This window comes from Mercenaria mercenaria, chromosome 5, assembly GCF_021730395.1.
Source record: "Mercenaria mercenaria strain notata chromosome 5, MADL_Memer_1, whole genome shotgun sequence".
NCBI lineage: Eukaryota > Metazoa > Mollusca > Bivalvia > Venerida > Veneridae > Mercenaria > Mercenaria mercenaria.
Window position 1 is genome coordinate 86635520 of NC_069365.1, and position 25977 is coordinate 86661496.

Sequence of the window (25977 nt, forward strand, 5' to 3'; positions counted from 1 at the left end):
TGAAATGCACATGACAAATATTGTCACCTTTGTTTGTCTAACGATATTTGCAATACTACGGATATCAATACATGTCACTGTCAAAGATTGTCTCAATAGTCGGAAGTTTCCTGGAAATATTATTGCGAATTATTATTTCGATATTTTTTGCGTATAGTAAGTGCCCACAGTTACCATTCATTAGCAAGATAGCTATCTCGATACTTTCAGCAATTTTCTTGATTTCAAAATTTTTTGGGAAAATAACTTAATCTCAGTAGCCTAAAGCTTCATGGAAATAAAAAGCATATCTTGAAAGCAATAACTTATTGGGATAATGTTTTCAGAAAAAAAATTCTGGGAAGTTTGTGATATTATCGTGAAAGCTACCAAGTATCTTGTGGCAGTTTCAAGCACAAACGCGAAATTTTGCGCTAAAATATTTTCCGAAAACAAATGAAATATCTAAAAAATACCATGTTTTGCTGAAATGTTTTCAGAAAAATGCGCACATTTCTTGGAAAGTTTACAATATTTTCGTGACACCTACCTAGTTAATTCGTGGCAGAAATATGCGACCATAAAAATGTATGTACTTCATTAGTTCTATTTAATAAAGAGTTGCGTTAACGGGCGATGTCGGGGTTTTCTAGAGTACGGTAACTTATTCCGTACCACCCTCTCTCGGAAATTACCCGTCAGCTTAGCTCAGCTCAGCAGGAAGAAAGCAAATCTATTGAGCTTGTGGTCCTGAGTTTAATCCCCGGATGACGTGTATTTTCTCCTTAACGCTTCGATAAATCACATTGTGTCTGAAATCATTCGTATCATTCTGATTTTTGTAGAGAAGTTGGCAGTTACATGCAGAGAACAGGTTAGTACTGATACGGAAGCAAAAAAAACACTGGTCAGATTAACTGCCTCTCGTTACATATCTGAACTGCTGTTGAAAAAAAAAACGCACGAAACCCATAACAAATCGTTTTATTGACTGGTTTGGTTTTAGATTGTGTTTCCAGTAACACATAACTGTGCCTTCCTTTTACCTAATGTCTTCTTTGATTGGTTACGCCTCTCAACGCCCCTCCTTCCCTTCCTCAATAATCAAGATACAGCTTCTAGTCTCTACCTGTTTGTGTTTTGATATTTGTAGATGGGCTAAAACCTGTAATGACTAGCGTGAAAGAATAAGAAACCTACCCATTTAAAAGTATGATCTAAATAAAGTTGTGAGAGCACTGTACATATTCAAAATCGATTCATTGTAACACTTGCTCCTGCCATACACGTGCACCATCCGCATAACGAACATGCGTTACGACTCGATTCTGTTTTCACTTAATTAATGACTTAATTTGTGCCATTTAAGGTGATTCAGATAACAGGGCTTACTTACGCCACAGATGGTGAGACATCCGCTTTGAGTATGACCGTAGTACCATCCATACAGAACGCCTGGCAAAAATTTACTGTAGCTTGTCAAAGGAACACATCAGCACAGTTCCATATTGTTACAGGTAAAACTAACAAAACATTTGATCGCATCGTAAAATAATGGTCGGTTTATAATAGTATGTGATCTTTTGATATCTGCGTAAGCTGACTTGCGTGAGTCGTCTCCTAATTAATTATGAAATACCATGAATGATGAAATAAATGTGATTAAGGGAGTGGACCCGTCACAATAATCGGCATTTTCCGCTTGATTACGGTTTCTCCGTAAGCAGTTTCCGCTGTTATGAAAAAATGATTTTCTGCTACGGAAATCAAGTACAGAAAATATGGAATCGCAGAGAAATTGGCGATTTTATCACCGGTCCATTGCCTTTTAAATGATTTGATAAAAGGCATTGTGCCTGAAATCATTCGTTATCCACCTCTGATTCTTGTGGAGAAGTTGACAGTTACTTTGGGATAACAGGCGTGTACTGGTAATCCAGGAACACTGGTTAGGTTAACTGCTAGGTTAATAATGTTGAAAAACGTCGTTAATTCCATAGCAAAAACAAAAACAAATACTAGTCAATGAGAAATAAACGTGTATACTTTATGCATAGTAAGAAGTTTTACAATTACTCACCAGGTAGCCAATTTCTTAAGTCATTTGTTTTGTATGGTGATACTACATGAAGGTTGTAGGTGGGGGTATATAGGAGTGAGCTTGTCGGTCGGTCGGTTGGTCGGTCCGTTGGTTTTCATGGTTTCTGGACAATAACTCATGAAAGACTTGACAGATTGATATAATTTTGGTACACATGTGTAACATCATAAAATACAGGTCAAGTTCGACTTTGGCTACAAACCACAATTTTTTGACGTAGTTATGGCCCCTTTCCAACTTAAAATTTGCCAAAAGAAATCATGATTTCCGGACAATAACTCATGAAAGGCTAGACAGATTTAAATAATTTTTGGTACACAAGTGTAACATTATAAAATACATGTCAAGTTCGACTTTGGCTACAAAACGCCATTTTTTGACGTAGTTATAGCCCCGTTTCGTCTTAGAATTTGTCAAACTCATGGTTTCCGGACAATTCCTCATAAAAGGCTTTCAAGTCAGATTAAAATAATTTTTGGTCACAATTGCATGTATGGTTTTATTGAATTTAAAACCATACCGAAACTATGGGCGGAATTCTGGCAACTTTGCATGGTCTTTAAAAGTGAAAAAAGATCGTAAGAACAGCTTTTTGTCAAACATGAGCGTAAACTTTAGTAGAACCAAGCAAATGTTGCTATATTGTTTTATAGTGGAAAATGTAGCGGGGGAGTATTTTAACATATACATTCGTGCTGTTAAAAAAGTGTTCTTTTGATTCAGAAAAAGATTCATGTCTTGGAACCTACGCTGCGGATAAAAATTTTTCTGATGAACACTACCGATGTAATCAGCCGAAGTACGAGTCCAGAATGAACTATACAAAGTTTATGATAGGTACTATAAACGTTACTAGCGCGGAACATGCAGTCAATGTCACAAACGCTGAATCTAACGTCAATGGAATTCTAAAATGTGGCCAAACTGCAACGATGCCAATCGGTGTCTTTTACAACAAAGTGAGTATAATTGTGTTTCTAATAAATAGTAACGTGTCGGTGCAATCAAATTGCACAGTTTTGACAATTGTGAAAGTTAAAAGAATATTTTCCTGTAATGATTAAAATAGAAAAAAGTGGAAACTTCACAGGTCGCTCAACACGACAAATACAACAAGAGCACCGCCTTGCGGGTGCTGACGCTCATCTGATTTTTTTGTATAATAGAAATATTGTCCTACCCATGATTATATAAGTCTAAAAAGGGCCATCATTCTTGCAAAAAGCAGGATAGAGTTATGTTTCTTGATGTACAGCGTCCGCTTATGATGGTGAAAAACTGTTGCAAGTTTTAAAGCAATAGCTTTGTTAGTTTATGAGAAAAGTTGACTAAAACATAATACTCAACCAAGAAAATGATTTTCTAAGTCCAAAAGGGGCAATAATTATTGCAAAAAGCAGGATGGAGTTATGTTGCTTGCTGTACAGGGTCAGCTTATGATGATGAACAAGTGTTGCAAGTTTCAAAGCAATAGCTTTGATAGTTTAAGAGAAAAAGTTGACCTAAACATAAAACTTAACCAAGAAATCTGATATTTTTTAAGTCCAAAAGGGGCCATAAATCTTGCAAAAAGCAGGATGGAGTTATGTTGCTTGCTGTACAGGGTCAGCTTATGATGGTGAACAAGTGTTGCAAGTTTTAAAGCAATAGCTTTGATAGTTTAGGAGAAAAAGTTGACCTAAACATAAAACTTAACCAAGAAAACTGATTTTCTAAGTCCAAAAGGGGCAATAATACTTGCAAAAAGCAGGATGGAGTTATGTTTCTTAATGTACAGGTTCAGCTTATGATGGTGAACAAGTGTTGCAAGTTTCAAAGCAATAGCTTTGATAGTTTAGGAGAAAATTTGACCTAAACATAAAACTTTATCAAGAAATCTGATATATTTTAAGTACAAAAGGGGCCATAAATCTTGCAAAAAGCAGGATGGAGTTATGTTTCTTGCTTATACAGGGTCAGCTTATGATGGTGAACAAGTTTAGGAGAAAAACATAAAACTTAACCAGGCAACGCCGACGCCGACGCCGACACCGCTCAAGTGATGACAATAACTAATTTATTTTCAAAAAATCAGATAAGCTAAAAATGTTGCAGGCTCGGTTTGATTGAGCCTGTTCATGGACGGTAGTGGAAATGCATGCTACCGTCCATGCCCTCTAGCCCCGGGTTGAGCAGAACTCAACATTTAACCATGCTAAAAGTATAAAAACAATTTAGAAACATCCGCAGCTGTATTCAAACGGCGGTGCACATGGAACCTTCAATGATACACGGGTTGTGGCGTGTAATTCCATGAAAAGCGGCGTTTGGTCCCCAGATAAAGTAATGGGTTTGCCCTAAACGAAAAAACAATGGGCAGAACTAAACAAAATGGAATTTAGAAAGGGGATCTGAGGTTATGGGGCATGCATATCAAAGGAACTGTCAAAAGACAAAATTAAAAAGCAGGTACCATATCCAAGGGGTGATTATACAATACCCAAGGCTATGAAAGCGGGAGTACTGGAACCACCCAGGCCGAAATGGTCACGCCTAGAAACTAAACAGTACCATTAACACGACATAAAAGTCGTGCTGAACGATCTGAGAAGATCGAAATATAACAGCCAATACTCGTTTGATTCTTTTTTTAAACTTATATTAGTTGACCTTACATAAATTCTAGATTGAAAGCTAAGCTAAGTGACATTTGACTGATCTTCCAATTACATTATCCTTGTACCAATGAAAACATCATTCATGTCCAAAAAAGGATATATGGTGAGGTTAATTTCAGTTTATTACAAGGTTTGGCTGTCATCTGTTCGACTTAAAGGGTAAATTAGACGTCGTCATCATCGGGTTTAATTTCGTCTGCCAGTCAAAACATAGGTTAGTGGTTTTGGCGGCAAATTGAATCATGATTGATGTAACACAGCCAACAAGGTCAGCATAAACAAATGCGCCCGGACGTATACGTGCCAATATTAAAAAGTCTACAGCTATAATTTTAGAAAATATTTCAGATTTCAATTCTCAACTAAAAGTGGTCACAAAGTCAAAACATTCAAACAATCTGGGGTATCGGAGCCTCTGGATCTTTTGTTATTTAGACGAAGTTAAGACCACAACACAACAATAACCACCCACACTTAAATCAAGGAAACATTTTTTTATTTTTTTTTTTGGGAGGTGGGGGCCGGGGGAGGGGTGGTATTTTTCATAGTAAATTTCTGCCATTTGTGACATCAACATTTAGAAAAAACATCCAAACATCCATTTTTTTTATACTAGTTAAAATAAAAGCAATATTTCTCTGTTAAAATCAAAGTTGGTAATTGTAAAACGTCTAAAATGTTTTGAAATTTTGATTTTGCCCGATTTTTACAATTATTAGAAAATACATTTTTGTAATTTAATGAGCATAACAAAAGATATTTTGAAAATTCAAAAACAGCACAGACATTTAGAATGATATGCAAATGCTCGTAGGATCCAGGCCTTGCAAAATCCAATTGCAGATCAAATTAAAAGTACTGTTATAATAACGCTATCTTATAATTTCAGGACGTTACTGGTACAATCCCTGCAAGTGTTCCTGAGTACCAAGGAGGCACCTGTTATGGTATTTGATATGCTTTTGGTCCGTATTCATCAATGCTTAATATCTGGAACGTAGACTTAGTCTCATAATTTTATTTCGTTTTGTTAAAAACAGATAAATAAGCTGTCCACATAGAGATTATGTATAATGGCTAAGTCAGAAAAGCCCTACTTGAAATATTGTACAAGATTTTATACGATCAGCGGCATAAAGGGATGTAATCTGAAACAAAAGTTTCAATAATACCTCCTGCTAATTGAAATAAATATGCAAACCTTTGACAAATATGTGAGAAAATAATTATCAAAAGTAAGAATTAACACAAAAAAAAAGAATCTATTTTATATTCGTAACAAAAATGATACATATTCATACAGAGTTTCATTACATTATGTGAGAAAAATTACAATGTTTAGCACTCCAAGTTTCAGATAAATACGGACCTTGTTTTAAACTAAATTTGTTGTTATGTTATCTTCATGAACTTGTGTTTAAAATGTGGTTCCTTGAAAATCTAGACAGCGCACTTCTGATTTAGTTACTTAATGATTAGGTTGCCTTTACTTTCAAACCGTTGTCAGGCTCGCACTATTCATTGGGCATCCAAACACTGTAAAGATTTAAACTAGTTTCACAGTTCCTTTTGATTATAGCCGTTCTCACGGATCTTTGATAGCACATTTCTTCTGTCTTTCTTATGAATGTATTTTTGTAAGAGATTATTTCTATATTCGGTTAATAGAAACGTTAAAGGGTTTGTGCGTTTTATTACACCTAAAGAACATTTTGGTTTGCATAAAAATGTATGTATAGAGTATAGATTTTAAATGTATTTTCTCGTGCATATATGGCAACGCAGGCGCTTTAAGCTCTGTCAATAAATATATGCATTTTCATATCCCAACCTATTAATATACTATAAAAAGTACGGATCTCTTTTAGAGATCTACGATCTCATCAAGAGATCTAGCCTGCATTTATATTTTATTGATTAAGCTTTAAACACCTGTGATTGCACTAAATTTTTTGGTGTAGCTAGTGTACAAGTATCTTGTTATTCACTTATAATTATGCATTAAATATGGCCAAATATGGTGATTTCTTTTGTGATACTTGAATCGTGACCGCTGTCACCTGTGAACGTGAAGCTCGTGTAATAATCCATGTCATAAAAAAGAACAACACATTTTAAAACACTAAGTTTTATCAGTATATCACCAAACCACAGTACTATTTGGTAAACGAAGAATATCTTCACCAACAATCTACCTGGCCAATACATGCTTTACCGTACCGTCCCATACGCCTGGAGACTTAAACACTGACCTCCAGATTTTGGCTTAAAATGATCTTTCTTTAAAATTGAAGTTTTCCAAGATTGGTCATACTATGAACAATTAGAATATAAGTTTTTGTTTCAAAGATATCTTTAAAATGTCAAATCAAGAAAAAGAAAAGGATGTCTATGTCGGGCATCAAACCCGGGCCGCTGCGGCAATAAAAACGTTTCCGCTGTCTTTACCAATACCACCGTGGAGGAATACGCGTATAATGTATTAAAGATACATTGTTTGTAGATATTTATAATAAAGGCAGTTTCCCTCGAGTAAAACATTACAAATTCGATTTTTATTGTAAAGAATTAGTAAATATTACATATAGTCTGTCAGTAATTAAGTTTCAAAGCCTTCTTACGAAATATAGCATTAATTTCCTTATACCTATTTCTTTCTTTTCTTTTGTTGTCGTACTATCTGGAGGCCAATATTCTCAAAAGTTGTTCGTTAAAACATTATTGCAAATCCATCAAAACAAAGATATGAAATAGATTTTTAATATGGTGATTTTAAAATCGTTGAACTAGCCGAAAATGTGGCCTTTTTAGCAGCCCTTTTCAGGAATTCTGTTTATATATCAGTAAATTGACAATCTTTTTGTAGAGAAATATACATGTTTTATACGTTGTTAAAGTCATGTAGAATTACATTTTCTTTCTATGATATGGTGTTGTTTGATTTTTTTTCAAAATATTGGCCTAACCGTGACAGGTTGTGGTCAGATACAAGCTCATCGAACTGTCCGACTTTTTAGCGCACTTGAACCCGAAGTCCTCAAGTTGAGCTTTTGTGACCGGTCATTTTCCGGCGTTCGTCGTCGCACATCGTCCGTCAAGATTTGCCTTGTCTACACTCTAGAGGCCACAGTTTTGATCCAATCGTTATGAAACTTAATCAGAATGTTTGTCTTCATGATCTATAGGTCAAGTTTGAAACTGGGTGATGTGGGGTCAAAAACTAGGGCAGTAGGCCAGATCAAAGGAAAATGTTGTTAACACTTAAGAGTTCACAGGTTAAGTTTGAAACTAATGAGAATTGGTCAGAATAATTCTCTTGATAACTTATAGGTCAAGTTTGAATCTGGATCATGCGGGGTCAAAACCTAAGTCACCTGGTCAAATCAAAGAAAAACCTTGTGTATGTAAGAGGAATGTAATAGGGGTTGCAATTTTCACAATCGTACTTGATGAAATTTGATCAGAATGTTTGTCTTGATGACATCTAGATCAAGTTTGAATATGGGTTATATGTGGTCAAAAACTAGGTCACCTGGTCGATTCAAAGAAAAACGTTGTGTATGCAATAGGGGCTGCATTTTACACTGAATATTCACGGAATTCGATGGGAATGTTTGACTTGTTAAATCTAGGTCAAGATCAAATATCGGTTATCTAGGATTATAAACTAGGTCACCCGGTCAGATCAAATAAAAACTGTGTTTGTATTATAGAGGTTGCACTTTTCACTAGAATTTAAAAAAAGGGTTATCTTGGATTAAACACAAGGTTACCTGGTCAAATAAAAAAAACCTTGAGTATGCATCAGGGGTTGCATTTTTCACTGGATATTTGAACAGATTGCTTGTCTTGATAAAATCTAGACCAAGTTTTAGGTCATCTGGGGTCAAAAACTAGCTCATCTTTTAACTCAAAGGAAAAAATTGTGTATGCAATAAGGGCTGCAATTTTCAACTGGATGAAAATTATTCATTTTGTAAAGAGTGGGGAAAGGGATTTAAAAGTAAAAGTAAAAAGTAACACAAATTCTGTCACTACGTATATAGTGTTTTACATTTCATCATGTTTACATATTTCGTATCAAAATAGAAATTACATAAAAAGTCCAGAGTGCATATGATAATCATGAAGCAGATATTTTAAACAAATCTAATTATTTCAAGCAAAAACGACAAACTCACATCTTGGTGACTTTTGTTACAGTGAGTAAAAATATAATAAACTTTCATTAACAATAGAGGTATTCAAGTTTTGTTATTGTGTATCATTGTAGAAGGAGGGAAAGCAAGGACACAATTCTTTCCGAAGAGCACAACAGCTGGTCCCTACATTCTAGATTTGACAGATTACGCGGAACACGTGCTTAAGCTGAGGGTTCAAGTGTGTGGATCTGCAGATCTACGGTTCATGAATTCTGATAACGTCATTGATGTCATGCTAAGCTTCAAAGGAATTAGGATCGCCTCTTGCTCACCTGACTGCGAATATCAAAATACAACGAACTTTACCAGCGGCGGCAGGTAAAAAAAAGAAGTAGCCACAAAAAAACCCATCGCTGCTGCCAGTTTTAGCTCAAAGTTTTCTATTGGATAGACAACATATTTGTTTTGCCTTCCATTGTTTCTGCGAAAATCTTCATGCCTTATAGTTTTCAAATATTTTCTTTAAAGTAGCTTTACTTACGGCTTACTCAAATACTTTTTTTCATCATCAAACAGAATTCGAAGGAGATTATCGTCAGTGAAATTAAACAAATATCATATTCTGTCTTAGAAACTGCGAAAGTTTTTGATTGATTCTATAAAGGGTAGTCAATATTTCATATAACGACCGTGCCATATATATATAATATTTGTGAAACGTCGACGTTTTGGTTATTTGGAAAATTACTTTTAATAAACTATCTAAATTTCAGCTGGTTTCCATTTTTGTAGGACAAGCTATAAAGTTTCAGCTTGATATTTGACCCCTGTACCGAATTTCGAGTTAGCTTTACATAGCCTTTTTCAACGCCCGACAGCTATATAGAGCTATCTGGACAATTGAGTTTTCATTTACGGCATTTGAAAAAAAATATTGGTAACTGTAAAACCACTTACGAATTTAATATTGATATAAAATATAAGTGTGACGTGGTTATGTCTGAAAAAAAGACGCGGTTCAATATTATGAGGGGGAAAACAGTTTGCTCAGAAATCGTGCTGTAAAAAAGTTTCTAAGCAGTTTGTGTTTGCACGTGCTACAAGTGTCCAATCTTAGTCCATTGGTGCATTTACTTTTGTTTTCAGTTTTAACGAAGAGGCGGGAAAAGACTGCACTTCTGATATGTCTTTCTTCTGGTTTTGGCATACAGGAAGTACCTTCTGCATTGGGACCGGTTACGAACATAAGAAAGACGAGTGTGAAAATGTAGCAGACGTCACAAAGGACATAGTTAGGATAAGTATTGAAAAATCATTCGACCGAGTTTCAATGATAGGTACATTTGCGAATGCATCTTTTAACTGGGGTAAGAATATGAGTATTTATGTATAAATTGTTTAAGAAAATGTGGCAGTTGAGCAGTTGTATTAACCATATATGAAACAATCACTCATTTAGAAAATATTTACATCATATTTACATATAGGATGGATAGACAAGTGCATCTAAATCAGTTATAGTCGGAAAATAGCAAAACTGTTAATGTTATATGTTTAAAAAGAACGACTCAAAATAAAGATTCTTGTATCTTGTATCTTATGAATAATACAATGTGCTTATACGTATATATATGTGCAACTGCCATGTTCTCCTTAACTATTAGTATTTTATTTCAATGCTTACTGTATTTTCGTTATTTGTTTATTTAACCTTTAGCCTGCTAAATGTCTAAAATGGACTGGTTCATTATTCAATTTGGGCAGTACAGTTCATTTAAAGGGGTGTTCACAGAAAATTTAATGACTGAATAGCGTGAAGACCGTGACAGGCTGATCTTGGTCTGTGCTGGCCGCAAAGGCAGAATCACTTGCCGCCAGCAGGCTTAAGGTTAAAGCGATTGCATTTCAATTCGTTTTATGTATTTAACTATTCGGGGCATTTATACCGTGTTCACACTAGCAGTACGGTTTTATTTTTATCTGGCACTAATTGGCTATAATGGGTATTTGACATTTAAAACCCATCAAAAAATAATCTAGTTTGCGTCCAGACTAGGCAAAGAAATGTGGTTTAAATATATACATACAATGTTGGAAGTAAACAAATATTTTGCAATAAGCAAAAAAGGTTACAAAGAAGGGGGCTGACAGAAACAAGAAGGGGTCATTAATGTTTAAACTTCTGTGTTCATCTAAAAATTTCTGCTCATTCCATCTGTAGTCAATTTTGAGCATCAGCATGACTCCATATTGCAATTTAATGTTTTTGCTTCATCAACACTCTAATTACTTTTGCCAGCCATAGCATCAATTGTTTGATACAAAAGAGAAACACATGGTATTCTTCAGCCAAAAGGTACGATCTGGGGATTTGCGATTGTAAAACCAGTTATAACTCACATTTGCGTTCACACTTGTAAAATAATGTAGTATTACTTTTTAATATAGTATTAAAACCACCTCCCGAGGTAGTTTTAATGCTATATTACAGAAACCACTTGACCTTCACATAATTCACGTATTACACCACATATAGTGTGGACGCAAACGAGTCAAGTTAATGTAGGATTAAAGGCGTAATCACTTGTCGCCAGCAGGCTTAAGGTTAAAGCATTGCATTTCAGTTCGTTTTATGTATTTAACTATTCAGCGCATTTATTTATCTGATAGAATTTCAGTTTGTGAAATATCATTTAAAGACGCGCCACAGAAAACTTTATTCTTCTGTATTTTCATGATCGTAATTATACATGATTTGCATGAAAAGCTTGAAAAATACAAGTATCTTGTAACAAATTTACTTTGACATGTATTAGGCCAAAGCATTGTGTTTAATGTTTAATTTATTAATTGAAAGAATGTAGCAGTATGCTCAGTATTTGCTGTAGTAAGCTGAGTTTCGACAACACTTTCTTTCTAAATGGTAAGATAGTTATTTATCTATGTTTTAAGCCTATACAAAATAGAAATTGACTGAATAAGTTTGAAAATGAAGTTGTGAACATTAATTCAAAGATAGCATAAATTGTCCGCCTGTCATCTTGAAATATAGCTGTCTTATACCAATATTATCAGAATGATTTTCACTAAGTTCATGTTGGAGGAAAATGTAGGTCATTAGGTTGTGATGGGTCTTTAAAAATGAAAGATTATGTTCTATATAAACGTATGTTAGATTTTAAGCTTGTTGCATTAAATTTGTAGTTTTTTGGGGTGAACACTCATATATACCTTTTAGGTTTTAGTGTTAAGTATATGAGAATAAATGTTTACCTATTTGCTTTTTGTATGTATGTAAAAGGTGTAAGGTTATATCGATCAAACTGGAAGATTAAACCAACCACTTTTACCAGACAAGAAAGAAAATGCCACTGTACTTGTTATACCCTACCCCTAGGTATACTATAAGAACAATGGTCAAGAACGGGAAAATATACTAACCCATTTAAATCGTGCATTTCATACCCAAAACGCGATGTTCGGTATATGTGTACTATGGGTATTGACCAAGTGTTTAACTATTTTCCATTGTGTACCGGTCGCATTTTTTCAATATTTCTTATCTTAGAGAAACAACGCGCAGTTTACTGTTTTCTCAACGTTGCACAAAAACTTGGTTGAACTTCCTGGTGGAGTTCTGGTCTAGATTACAAAACTATTCTGATTGGCTGCTGTGAAAATATATGTCAGTCGTCGTTTAACTACACGTGGACGCTAAAATGTGTATATGCAGCATAAATGTGCAGTTTGAATTAGACAAAAGTACAGATGTATACCAATGTGTGACTTCAAATTCAAAATCATATCTAAGATGAATTTCATTCATCATGTCGAGTTAAATTGTAGAACTGTGAATATTTTGCATTCGGGTTTTGTTTGTTTACATTTCGCCTAACATGTGCACACTGCTGTGACCTCTAGACCGGATGTTCATTAGGGAAGTTCACGCAAGATTTTCTGCAACGTTGACGAAAGCATAGAATATGTGGAATATGAAATATTGAGATAGTGTGACTGGTACACGATGGAAGATAAATTACCGCTTGTTCAATATGATTGGTACCGAACTGTGCGTTTTAGATGAGAAATGTACAATCGAAATTGGTAAGTGCAATTTCCCGTTCATGACCATGGTTCTTATAGTATACTAGTAGTGCATAACATGTACAGAGGCATTTTCTTTCTGGTTTGGTGGATTAAACCAGCATAGCATAAAAAGGAAAGTAAGACATGTTTAGGTTTTCAGTCATATTAAATGCTGATAGGTTGATATACTGCTGCTTCAGAAATTTGGTTCATTCTATTTTTTATTCGAGAAAGTACCATTCTAGACATTATTTAGAAAATGTTTGCTTTTATTGATTGTAACACAAACATCAGATCTTAAATCATTGTTTGTACAATTTACAAACTCATTTAAAATATAGAACGAAACAAATGACTTTCTAAATACAGTACAACCTCTCCAAAGCGGCCCTTTTTTAATCAAAACCCTCTCTATAACAACATCATCAAAAATTTCCTAAGCTAAAATATACTATCAAATATACCTCTCCAGAACATCAACCTCTACATAACAGTCAATATTTGTTTCTCCCAAAAGGTGTTGCTCTATAGATAGAAAATTTGTGCACATGGCCTCCAACACACCCACAGAAACTTTAATGAAAAAACCTTTGAAATAACATTGTATGAATTATATTTCAATTATTAGAATGAACCTTACCTATGTGTTTTATACCTTGGTAAAATAGTATCATAATAGCTGATTTCGTACATTTTTATCTGGAAATAACTGTCTGCATACCCTTTAGATTCTAAATATTTACTAGTATTTCAGATATTTTGTATGATTAAATTTCAAATATTGTATATAATTAAACACTATGTTGCCTGCTGGTTTATTAGTACATTTCTATACTGATATGATATAGCATGTATTTTGTTTATAATGCTTTTCACTGGAATTTAGCAATAAGCAAGTTGTTGTCCACTTGTAAAGAAGTTAGGACGGATTAGATTATCCGATCGTATGTATCACTGAGCACCACAACTTAAGCAATGTCTTGAACAGAATTAATTCTTTATTACAGATTTTATACATGTCGATGGCTGTAAAGAATATGAGTTCGGTAAGTTTTCGCCCCATATACACGTTGATGGGCGTAAAGAATATGATTTCAGTAAGTTGTCGCCGGTGATTACACGGTGATATGCTAAATAATATGATTTGAGCAAATACGATTTCAGAAAGTTGTTGCCTTTAATACACATTGATGGGCGTACAGAATATGAATTTGGTAAGTTAGTATTTCATATATACGATGATGGGCGTAAAGAAAATTATTTCGGTAAGTGGTTACCTCGTATACACGGTGATAGGCGTACAGAATATGATTTCGATAAGTTGAAGTCTCATATACACGTTGATCGGCGTAAAGAATGTGATTTCGGTTAGTTATTACGTAATATATACGGTGATGGGCGTAAAGAATATGATTGCGGTAAGTTGTTGCCTCATATACACGTTGATTGACGTAAAGAATATGATTTTGATACGTTGTTACCAAATATACACGGTGATGGGTGTACAAATATGATTTGTGTAAGTTGTCGCCTCAAATAACGTTGATGGGCGTAAAGAATATGATTTCCGTAAGATGTTGCCTCAGAAACACGTTGATGGATGTAAAGAATATGATTTCAGTAAGTTGTCGCCTCAAACATGTATACACGTTGATGGGCGTACAGAATTTGATTTCGGAAAGTTGTCGCCTCATATACACATTGCTGGACGTACATCATATGATTTCAGTAAGTTGTTGCCTCATATACACGTTGATTAGTTTAAAGAATATGATTTCGGTAAGTAGATCTTGCCTCGTATACACGCTGATGGGCGTAAAAAAATATAATTTCGGTAAGTTGTTACTTAATATACACGTTGATGGACGTAAAGTACATGTATATGAGTTCCTTAAGTTGTCGCCTCGTATGCACTGTGATGGGCGTAAAGAATATGATTTCGGTAAGTTGTTGACTCGTATATACGTTGATGGAAGTAAAGAATATGATTTCGGTAAGTTGTTACCTCATATACACATTGATGGATGTAAAGAATATGATTTTTGGAAAATTTTCCCGTTGATGAGCGTAAAGAATATGATTTTGATAAGTTGTCGCCTCATACACACGTTGATTGGCGAAAAAACATGATTTCGGTTTGTAGTTGTCGCCTCATATACACGTTAATTGATGTAAAAAATATGAACCTGTAAATCGGTACCTCATATACACGTTAATGGGCGTATAGTATATGAATTCGGTAACTTGTTGCCTCATATATACATTGATGGGCGAAAAGAGAATATGATTTCAGTAAACTGTTGCTTCAAATACACGGTGACGGGCGGACAGAATATGATTTCAGGTAAACAGTTACTTCGTATACACGTTGATGTGTGTAAAGAATATGATTTCGGTAAATTGTTGCATAATTTACACGTTGATGGGCGTAAATATATGATTTCGGTAAGTTATTGCCTAAAATACACGTTGATGGGCATAACAAATATGATTTCAGTTTATTATTGTCTCATTTACATGTTGTCTGGTGTAAAGAAATATAATTTTGGTAAGTGGTTACCTCATATACACCTTGGTTGGCGTACAGAATATGATTTCGGTAAGTTGCCGCCTCATACACACGGTGATAGGCGTAAATAATATGATTTCGGTAAGTTGTCGCCTCGTACACACGGTGATAGGCGTAAATAATATGATTTCGGTAAATTGTTACCTTATTTACATGTTGATTTGGTGTAAAGAATATGATTTCGGTATGTTGTTGCCTCGTGTGTATACGTTGATGGGTGTTGAAAATATGATTTCATTAAGTTGTTACCACGTATACACGTTGTTGGATGCAACAAATAATTTTCGGTAAATTGTTACCTCATATACACGTTGTTTGGTGTAAAGAATATGATTTCGGTAAGTTGTAGCCCCGTATACATATTTCTGACATATAATTTCACGACCTACAGACACTTTCAATGCCTTTAATCGTTCAAGGTCTTGACAATAGTTAACAAAGATTATATATTAATGCCTCCGAGAATAAGTTTTGAAAACTAAAACAGAATGCATGAAATTTGCACGTTTTTCATAAGATAGTAAGTCAGCAATAAAACAAATAAAATAATAAATATATGTAGTTAGATTGTCAACAGTCGTAAACTTTGGATAGACTCATTTTCCGTTAGAAATGTAAAGCTAAAAAGACATAATGCAACAAAGATCTACCAAATATAAAATCTTGTACAAGAAACTACATTTGAAGAGATAGATAGACAAAATATTTACATTCATCGATAAAACGATTTTCCAACAATTAATTTACAATTTGAGAAATAAGCTAGCTCATGGACACGTTGAAAATGATCGCGGTGATACTTTTTTATTTAATTTTTGGATAGTCGAACCAAGGGCACTAAATAGCTTTTAGAGGACTGTTGTAGCAAAAGTCTTTTTTTTTCTTTCTTTTGATTCTTTTCTTACATATAACATTGTATTCAAATCAATATTATAATTATATTAACAACGCTATTTGGCTACCACTTGTATGCGTATGTGCGTATGTATATTAATGACTTTCTTTTTATTTATATCATTTCTGTCTTTCGTACACAAATATATAGAGGATATTTGTTTGTTTTGAGTGAATATGGAATAGATCTATATCTCACTGAGAAGTGGGAAAATTTCAATATTTTTCACGAGCGCGTAGCGCGAGTGAAAATGTGAAAATTTTCTCACTTCGAGGTGAGATATATTCCATATTCACGAAAAAACAAACAAATTTTCTTTTTATTTTATGCTCAATTACGTTGAGATGTGCATTTTGCAACTATTTTAATCTCAGCACGGGAAACAGACGCGCGTAAACAGACATGGCGTCAGACGTGCTGTGACGTTATAAAGACGCATGCAACATGAAGTTCCATTTTGTTTTATTTTTTGCTGCATAACGGTATGAAATTCTCTTTAAGTAAAATAATTTGAGTCGAGAAATATACTATAATGAACAAAGTGCGACTACAATTTTGATTCTGTTTTAAGCAAATAATTTAAAATTCATACACAATGTAATGAGGGGGCGGAGCTATATCTCTCACAGTGTGAAAATATAAATTTCATATTTTCACAGTGTGAGTGATGAGATATGAAAATATTTAATTGATAGAATACAGTATTTCGTTAGTTAGCATAAAATAAAATGACACTGTAGCACCGGTATTGAAATTATGAGTAAGAAGAATATATCTATATAGAAACTCTGGTTTGCATGCCCGAAAAAAGTATAGAAAATGTATAAAAATCATTCCGGGTGACCTGAAACTTATAAAACTGTTTTAGATTCTTTTCCATTATTGGTATCTAACCAATTCGTCATTTTCTTTAGGATGGCGTTGTGCAGACAAATTCGTGAATTGTTCCCAGTACGAAGAAGGATTTTGTACAGAACAAAAGTACAGTGAATTTGCAAGATTCTATTGTGCAAAGTTTTGCGGGAAATGTGAGTGATTGCTTTTTATTTTATTAGACTATGAATGAATACGATACGATTTAAGTAGCTACGTTCTGAATGATACTTTAACAAAAGTTGTCAACAGACAACAAAGCTCGCATGTTTTAGTTTAGAATGTTTTGGGGATGGGGGTTGGTTGAGTGAGAAACAATACTGAGAAACATAATAAAGTGAAAATAAAAAAAAAGACTTGAACGTTAAAAAGACAGGGGAGCTCATCCAACTTATGGCATGTGGGTAGGAGGGGGAGGGGAACGGATACTGCAAGACATAACCAAGAACACAAGAAACTAAAAGTACAAACAGTGGAGCTGAGGTGGGTATGCATTTCTATATCCCCCTTTCACTTCATGAACATAGGGTAAAACAAAATATATTCAAGAAAGACAAAAGAAACGGAAGCTTTAAATCTAATATTATAAACTGACTATATATGGGAAAATTAGATCCATTGGTTTTTTCGCACGATTGAAAATATTTCATATAGCGTTGTAAAAACGCACTGAGCCATATGCGACAGTAAGCCATACACACGGCTTACTGCAGCAGTATGTATGACTTTATGCAGCAATATAGATTAGTGCCGCAGTACTACATACATGTATTTCATATGGCTTAGTGCAACAGTTGTTTTCATATTTCCATAGATGTGTTAAAAATTATGCTTTTCACATAAAAAGTTAAAGGTGATTTTACAGTTATTATATTCAGAAAATCATAGGCTGTTGAGTTTTCTTTGCAAATGACGAACGAGAAATAATTCAAGTACTTGGGAATTTTAGCTAAAGATAACTCTCAAAGATTTTTTCAACTTTAATTATGTAGTATTATTTTAACTAAAATACTAAATTAATAAAGTATATCTCGTCGATATTTTTTCTATTATATCGTTTTGCCTCAGTTTTGTATAACAGAGTTTGTGAGTTCACTTACTGACGCAATAAGCAATTCGAATTTTTTTATTTGAATATTTTTCAAATGACTTTCTTGGTGGGGTACTTGCATGGCTCACTGCACAGCGTCAAGTATGCAGGCAAACGAATTGGGCCTAACGTTAAAGATTCTTACAAGGGTAAAATTTGGTATACAATTTCTAAACAGTAAAATTTACGTAAACCAGACTCTATTTGTGCCCACTTGGGTTACGCTTCAATTTCATATGCACAGGTCGATAGATTATACTTAACAAGTATTACTTGCTTATCGTGGGTAGTCCACGCCCGACTATTTCCTGTCGAGCTCACGGCAGGTCTCAAATTTACCTCTCCAGTATCCAGTCTAGGCTGATACTGCTGGAAAATAGCGAAGTAAATCACCCAGTACTGATCACTATAGTCCAGATATCAGCTGAAATATTGCTGTTCGACACAAAAACTTCGTTTACTAATAGCCATAAAAATGTGAGCATATATTTAAGATAAATGCAATTCATTTATCAAGTCGTATTTGCGACTTTTAAAACAATGAGTTGAGGTATTAGAAAAAAATATCGATATACATGTATATGACTGCAACATTTCGTTTTGCTGTAATTTTGACATGTTACTTAAATATATAATTTTTTCCAAATGTATTTAAGATTTCAGAAGTGTTCATCTGAGTAAATCAAAATGTATTGGTACAAAACCTCTGTTGCATTAGAAGGTTTGTTTAGTGTATAGTTATGGGTTTAACGCTTTATAGGACCGTGTTCACTCAGACCGTCAGTGGGGTAAAAATATATTCCTCTGACATGTAATACATGAAATTAACTAGCTCGATTATTGACATTTACTTTTCAAAGTAAAATTTGGTCCTTTTTCAGCATTCACCCCTCCCACAAAAGCACACACGCCTCTCTTCATAAATTCAATGACAGTTGGGTATATAAAACTTTTCAAATATACCAATGCGCGGTCTTTGCATAAACTGCATACTGTTAGAGACATTATATATCATATGCTTTACTAAAAGCATATCAAGTAGATCAAGCTTCGGGCGGCGTCCAAAAAATGTTTATCAGTTATTTGCCTTTGAAAATCACTTAAGATCATCAGCATGTTTGAAGCCAATACTTTTTATAAGCAGCTAGATCTACCTAGACACTCTGGCGTTATGGCCTTTTGATTGCCAAATTTGGCCAAATTAGCACTGTACTAAATTTCAGACAATTTAGGATAAACCTTTTCAGGATCAGATCCTATTTATATTTGTCTTCATTTTGTTTTTAAATATACTGTTTCTCGGTAAGAAAATCCTACTGTCCTTGTACAGGAACAACTGTAATATACATGTTTTAGGTTGACATTGTTCCATAAACCGTATGATCTCAGAACATACTCTCACGCCGACCACATTCATAGCAGCCTGTGATAAATGTCAGTATATTGTTATTAAGATTTTATTGCTCGCAGCATACCTAGTTGTAAAAAGAAAGTAATATCATATACTGCCGCATGTCCTCAATAATTTCTAACAACAGCAGTATTAGGCTAAGTTTAAAAAATTCGTATGCCGTAATGCAGAAGTCATGTCCAAACTATTGACGGTGGTAAGCCTTATGTATGGCTTACTGCCGCATACGGCTCAGTGCGTTGTAACGTGTCCTGTACTGTATTAAATAAATGAAAAAAAACGTATTACAGGTATTTTAGCGACATCATTCAATATATTATCTTACTGATGAATATTCAATTTAATAGAATATAAAGAAAATGGTCTTTTTATTCCCCGAAGGTGGGCATATTAAAATCGCACTGTCCGTTCGTGTGTGCGTCCGTCAGTGTATGCGTCTATGCGTCCGTGTAAATTCTTCTCTGGACTGTACCTGTCATCCATAAAGGGATTTTAAAATACCTTGGCATAAATGTTCACCATAATGAGACAACGTGTTAAGCCAAGTCTCAGATATCTAGCTTAAAGCTCAAGGTCACACTTAGAGGTAAAATGATTAACAGAGTCTCTTTCGTCTTCGGCCAATAACTCTGCCATCGATGAAGGGAATTTCAAATTACTTGAAATAAATGTTACCTATATTGTCTGTTTGTCTTTTTGGGTTTAACGCCGTTTTTCAACAATATTTCAGTCATGTAACGGCGGGCAGTTAACCTAACCAGTGTTCCTGGATTCTGTACCAGTACAAACCTGTTCTCTGCAAGTAACTGCCAACTTCCCCACATGAATCAGAGGTGGAGGACTAATGATTTCAGATACAATGTCGTTTATCAAATAGTAACGGAGAACAAACGCCCCGCCCGAGGATCGAACACGCGACCCCGCGATCCGTAGACCGACGCTCTACCTACTGAGCTAAGCGGGCGGGTTTCCCTATAATGAGATGACGTGTCATGCACAAGACCCAGACCCCTAGCTCCAAGTTCACTTAGAAGTCAAAGGTTAACACGATCTGTTTTGTGTCTAGTCCATAACTCTTCCATTTATCAAATGATTTTAAAATAATTTGACACAAATGTTCACCATATTAAGGTGTGTCAAGTTTATGACCCGGGTCTCTCAGGTCAAGATCAATGTCACAAAATGATTCATACTATTAAAATTCTGACATTTTGGCGCAGACAACTGTAGCGTTCTTGGGCTCGCCTCGGGGGGCATTTGTCACTTACAGTGACAGCTCTTGTGTTGTTTTTTTTTTCGTATATTTATGTATGCCTGTATTTATATAGGTATGTAGTGAAATATGGACAATTAGCTGAAATTACATCTGTGTGGCAAATTAATATTGAGTTGTGATGTGTAGTAACTGACAAACTGACTTGCTGGCAACAGCAAACATAATTTTGTTGAAAAGAGTACAGACTTAATAGGAGGAATAACTTTATCAACCGGAAAGCAAGAGTTATGGGATCTATGTCATTCAGCTGAGAAGTGTTTTATATAGTTCTGGCGGGTAGTTATTGGGAAACTTACTTGCTGACAATCAGAAACAGAATATTGTTGACTGCATTTTTGTACTCCGAAGTTGTAAGGGGTTATACTGGTTTCAGGTTGTGTGTCTGGTCGTCTGTCTGTCCGTCCATCTGTCCGTAGATGCAATCTTGTTTGCACTAATTCTCCTCATCCCCTTGACACAATTTAATGAAACATACTATATTCATACAGTCTGCATATGCTTTCTTGTGCGCGCTGCATCTTCCGAACCCTTGCACACGATTTAATGAAGCTTCCCATAAGTGATCAGTAACAACCCTAGTTGTGCATGGTGCATGTTATGTTCTGTTAGATGAATATTCAGCAGAGTTATGGGACTTTTTTTTTAGTTACGATACTATATACATAGAGTCTATATACAAACAGTCCACATAATTATGCAATCATGTGTGCGTCATATTGCAATGTACAGTCTCAGTGCGGGCGGGGGAATACATTCATCACTTTTAGTGATAACCCTAGTTTAAAAATGGTTGGCTAAGTACAAAAAGGGGTATAATTTCATCTAAATGAAAGCAGTATTTATGAAACTCATATCATTCAGTTGGAATCACAATAGTAGACAAATATAGTTGTGATACGTTACTACTGAGATACTAACTTGCTGGTGGTCGCAAGTAGAACATTCTTTCAAAAATGACTACATTTCTTTAAAACAAAAATAAATTCTTTGCTTGAGTGAATCTACTCAGAGAATTTTGATATTTGTCTTTAGATTAATTGTACTCCTCTATATGTGCAGTGATAGTTGGCTATACTCTTTTAACCACACAAAATGGCGGCCAAAGAATTAAACCAAATCATGTTCTCAAAAGAAAATCGTTTACTCGGATTCCTCAAGCAGTGAACATTTTATAAAAGTCGGTAAATGTAAATATTGCTCCAAAATATTTTAGTTTGGCTTAGTTTCTGGATTTGATAATTAGTTCTGTTGTCGAAACTTGATCTTGTCTAAATTTCTATAAGTAAAACTTCCTGCAATATTTATTAAAAAGATTTCCTCAGTCTGTGAGATCAACCAAAATGAGGATCCGTTGTTGCTACAAGAAAAAGACAGTAAAATAAAATCTCCATATTGGCAGATCATTATACATAATGTATGTAAATATTAACTTGCATTTTAGAATATAAGTTCTCAAAAAAGATCATTGTTTTACAACTGCGCTATTTTTTCTGCGGTCTGTTTCTAGCAATTATGAAATATCATCACCTGTTTTAACAAATATTTCCAAATCATAGACATGTCCACTTCCACACGTTATTCTTATAGGTTTCGCTGACAGCTACGGAAGAAAGTTTATTGCGAGGACTCCCTATGTCGATTCCGGTACAGATTGTCTGATGATAGTGTCTCCCGTCAACAAACAGACTAACGTTGCCGTGACTTTAAAACGGCACGGAGCAACCGAGAACGTTCGGCATGGGGCACGAAATGATAACGGCGGCGAAAGATATTATAACTGTTCCGAATCGCTGCGTAGTTTAGATATCTATACAATTTTGTCTGACGATGACGTTGCAGTCAACATTCTGTTCAATTTTAGTAGGAAAGTAAAAAGTTTTAGAATTTATCCTGTGGATACTTTTGGTACAGAGGTTATGGTACTGGAATATAGTGATGCCGCAAAAAGCTGTCAATTTTGGTCCGAGCATGACGGTGTCAACTTAATAGCGTACTACTCGATAAATAATCAGAAAGGTGCAGCAGACTCGGAAAGGATGCAGATAGAGAAATTGTTTCGAACACCCAGATATAATGATTTGTCTGGAACACTTTTTCAATTTGATAAACCGTCTACTGTGTTTTGTGGCGATTGGTTCTCGAACTTAACTATTCACAATCAATACAGTCAACATTTACCAACAAATACTTGGTCGACCGAGTATGTAGTACCTGCTTTTGATGTAGAAGCTGTAAACCGACCATTTGATGGGAAGTTGTTCATCGTCTCTAATGCTGACAACACCATTGTGAATATATCCGGTGGTTTTGACGCTATCCATGCTATCTATAACAGAGGAGACAAGATCGAACAGGAAATTGACGTGAGTGCAGCTTACAAGATCAAAGCGTCTGAAAACATCGGAGTTGGTTTATACCTCTACGATCCAGCAGACCCGACCAAGGCGTCTTTCAACATGTTAGTTCCGGCGCAAAGTTTTCACGATACTGTCTTAACATCAGTCCCCATCAAGGTATTGAATGGCGTAGGCTTTGCTGTAACAGAAATAAAAACATACTTTGTTGATAGAAACCTCAACAGCACAGTGGTGTCAAAAGAAGCAGACGACACAGGTCCGTTCTATCGTCACGTGAGAATTGGTGGTAGCGTATATGAAATGACAGTAGTACAGTCTGGCACAGAAAAATGGTTTGTGGTTCAAGGAAACGTTAAAAACGCTGTCATTCAAACTGTAAGTACATTAAATGTGTATCTTTTTGTTGAAATGAAAATTAATTAGATAGCATACATTCGGGGATTCCAAGTAGAGAACGTGTACGACCAAAGTATAAGGTAACAGAAATTAAGACAGTGTCTTAAAGCAACGGTGGTACCAAAGGATTACAAGAGCAATGACCAATGCTATGGAATTGCAAAGTTTAAAACTTTTAGGTAAGATAATTGAAAATCACTCAATAAACACGTTTGTAATACACTGCCCGAATTTCAAACTAAGCTCTACATTCTATACTGTACTAAATATTCTAACACGATCCGATTAATTTTCCTATTAAACAAAGAAGGCTGAAAACAGTGAATTACTATACAACAGTTCATTTTTCTGACGTCACAGTTATTACGCCATAGCGTCAAACGGCATAGCGGCGGGCTGGAAAATAAACAGTTGAAAACGGGCAAATATTTAATAAATGTCGTCAAGGATGAACTTTAAAATCCTTGGTAACGTGTTAGAATCGAAATAATATATCTCATTTAGTGATTTGATCTTGAATAAAATCATCGTTTTTCGTTCAGATGCGTATTATTATATCACTCTGGCTGCGCCCTCGTGATATAATTCCTTCGCATCTGAATTCCACACAATGATTTATTAAGCGAATAATCACTAAATAAGATATATTATTTCTTAATTATAAGTAATAAAAACTGTAAGAGCACAAAATACAACCAAGCTAAATAATAGCAGACTCGGTATGACTGAGTTTGTTCATGAGAGGTAATGGAAAGTGCAACACCCCTCACGCCCCATAGCACCGGCTTATTCGGAACTCTATTACAAATGTATTGAATTGACTACATGAACCAGAAAAAGGACAAAAAATAAAACAATACTGAAAAGTCATATTGTTACGAATATATAGATCATAAATTACTTTCTCACATCTTTGTGATTTCTTGTGCGGACTAAACCAACAAGAATTTACAATAAAAACACATTTTTTCTAACTGTCCTCAACAACATGGAAAATTAACCCTTTTTACATGCATCAAAAATGCAGATGCTAGACTTAAATATGGTACACTACGTTATATATTATAGCATTGGCCTTGCCAGATAGCTCATACCCTAGACTTTATTGAGCTACATGCTGAAATACACACTTAACCTAGCTGACCCCAGCATTCTGCAGGAAGTAGCATAGATTTTCTGCTTGGAATAATACTATAGAAGTAAATAATAAAACCCTTTATTTTATGCTACCTGATGAAATACTTTGTTTTATCAGTGAGATATAATCCATATCACTCACTGCATATCACTCACTGTAAATGATATAGCTTTGCCGATCTACTTGTTCAATGTGTATAAATTTTAAATTATTTGCTTAAAATCGGATGAAAATTGTAGTCGCACTTTGTTCTTTGTAGTATATTTCTCGATTCAAATTATTTTACTTAATGAGAATTTCATAACGTTATGCAGCAAGAAATAAAATAAAATGGAACTTTATGTCGTGTGCGTCTTTCTAACGTCACAACACGTCTGACGTCATGTTCGTTTATGCGCGTCTCTTTCCCGCGCTGAGATTAAAATTTGTTGCAAAATGCATATCTCAACGTAATTAAGCATAAAATAAAAAGAAAATTTGTTTGTTTTTCGTGAATATAGAATATCTCACCTCAAAGTGAGAAAATTTTCACATTTTCACTCGCGCTACGGGCTCATGAAAATATCTGAAATTTTCTCACTTCTCACAGATATATTCCATATTCACTCAAAACAAACAAATATCCTCTATTTCTAAATTGTAACATCAGCCTAAATAAAGTCAAGTAATAAGTGGTTCGTTGTGAGACGAAACATAAAAACAAAAGACTTAATTAACTTTGTAAGATTGAAATTAACCACCAAGCATGTTGAATTTCGAGCAAGCTCGAAAATCATCGAAATTAAACTTTACTAGATATCTAGTTTCGAGCTTGGATCGAATTTCGAACCAAAACGAGAACTGAAATTTTCAAGGAGTCGAATTTCTACTTGCTGGAAAGTCGAAATTTTAATTTAACAAAGACGAGATTCGCGCTGGTGAAAATTTTGAGCGAGATCGACGGTCGAACTTGAGATATTTTAAAAGCCAAATTTCTGTCTACGCTTAAACTCTGATCTGGTTGATGA

At 34.8% G+C, this 25977-nt stretch overlaps 1 protein-coding gene across 1 annotated transcript in view; it reads left to right on the forward strand.

The window, feature by feature from the left end:
* The window catches only part of LOC128557400 (uncharacterized), a 38711-nt gene extending 14852 nt beyond the window's left edge, over nucleotides 1–23859 (forward strand). The window contains exons 5-13 of the mRNA XM_053544747.1: nucleotides 825–853; nucleotides 1349–1496; nucleotides 2804–3039; nucleotides 5627–5684; nucleotides 9011–9257; nucleotides 10026–10246; nucleotides 13973–14011; nucleotides 17344–17457; nucleotides 22667–23859. Of these exons, the coding sequence (XP_053400722.1) occupies nucleotides 825–853; nucleotides 1349–1496; nucleotides 2804–3039; nucleotides 5627–5684; nucleotides 9011–9257; nucleotides 10026–10246; nucleotides 13973–14011; nucleotides 17344–17457; nucleotides 22667–23859 (2285 nt within the window). The remainder of the gene's footprint in view (nucleotides 1–824; nucleotides 854–1348; nucleotides 1497–2803; nucleotides 3040–5626; nucleotides 5685–9010; nucleotides 9258–10025; nucleotides 10247–13972; nucleotides 14012–17343; nucleotides 17458–22666) is intronic.
* Nucleotides 23860–25977: the final 2118 nt, after the last annotated feature.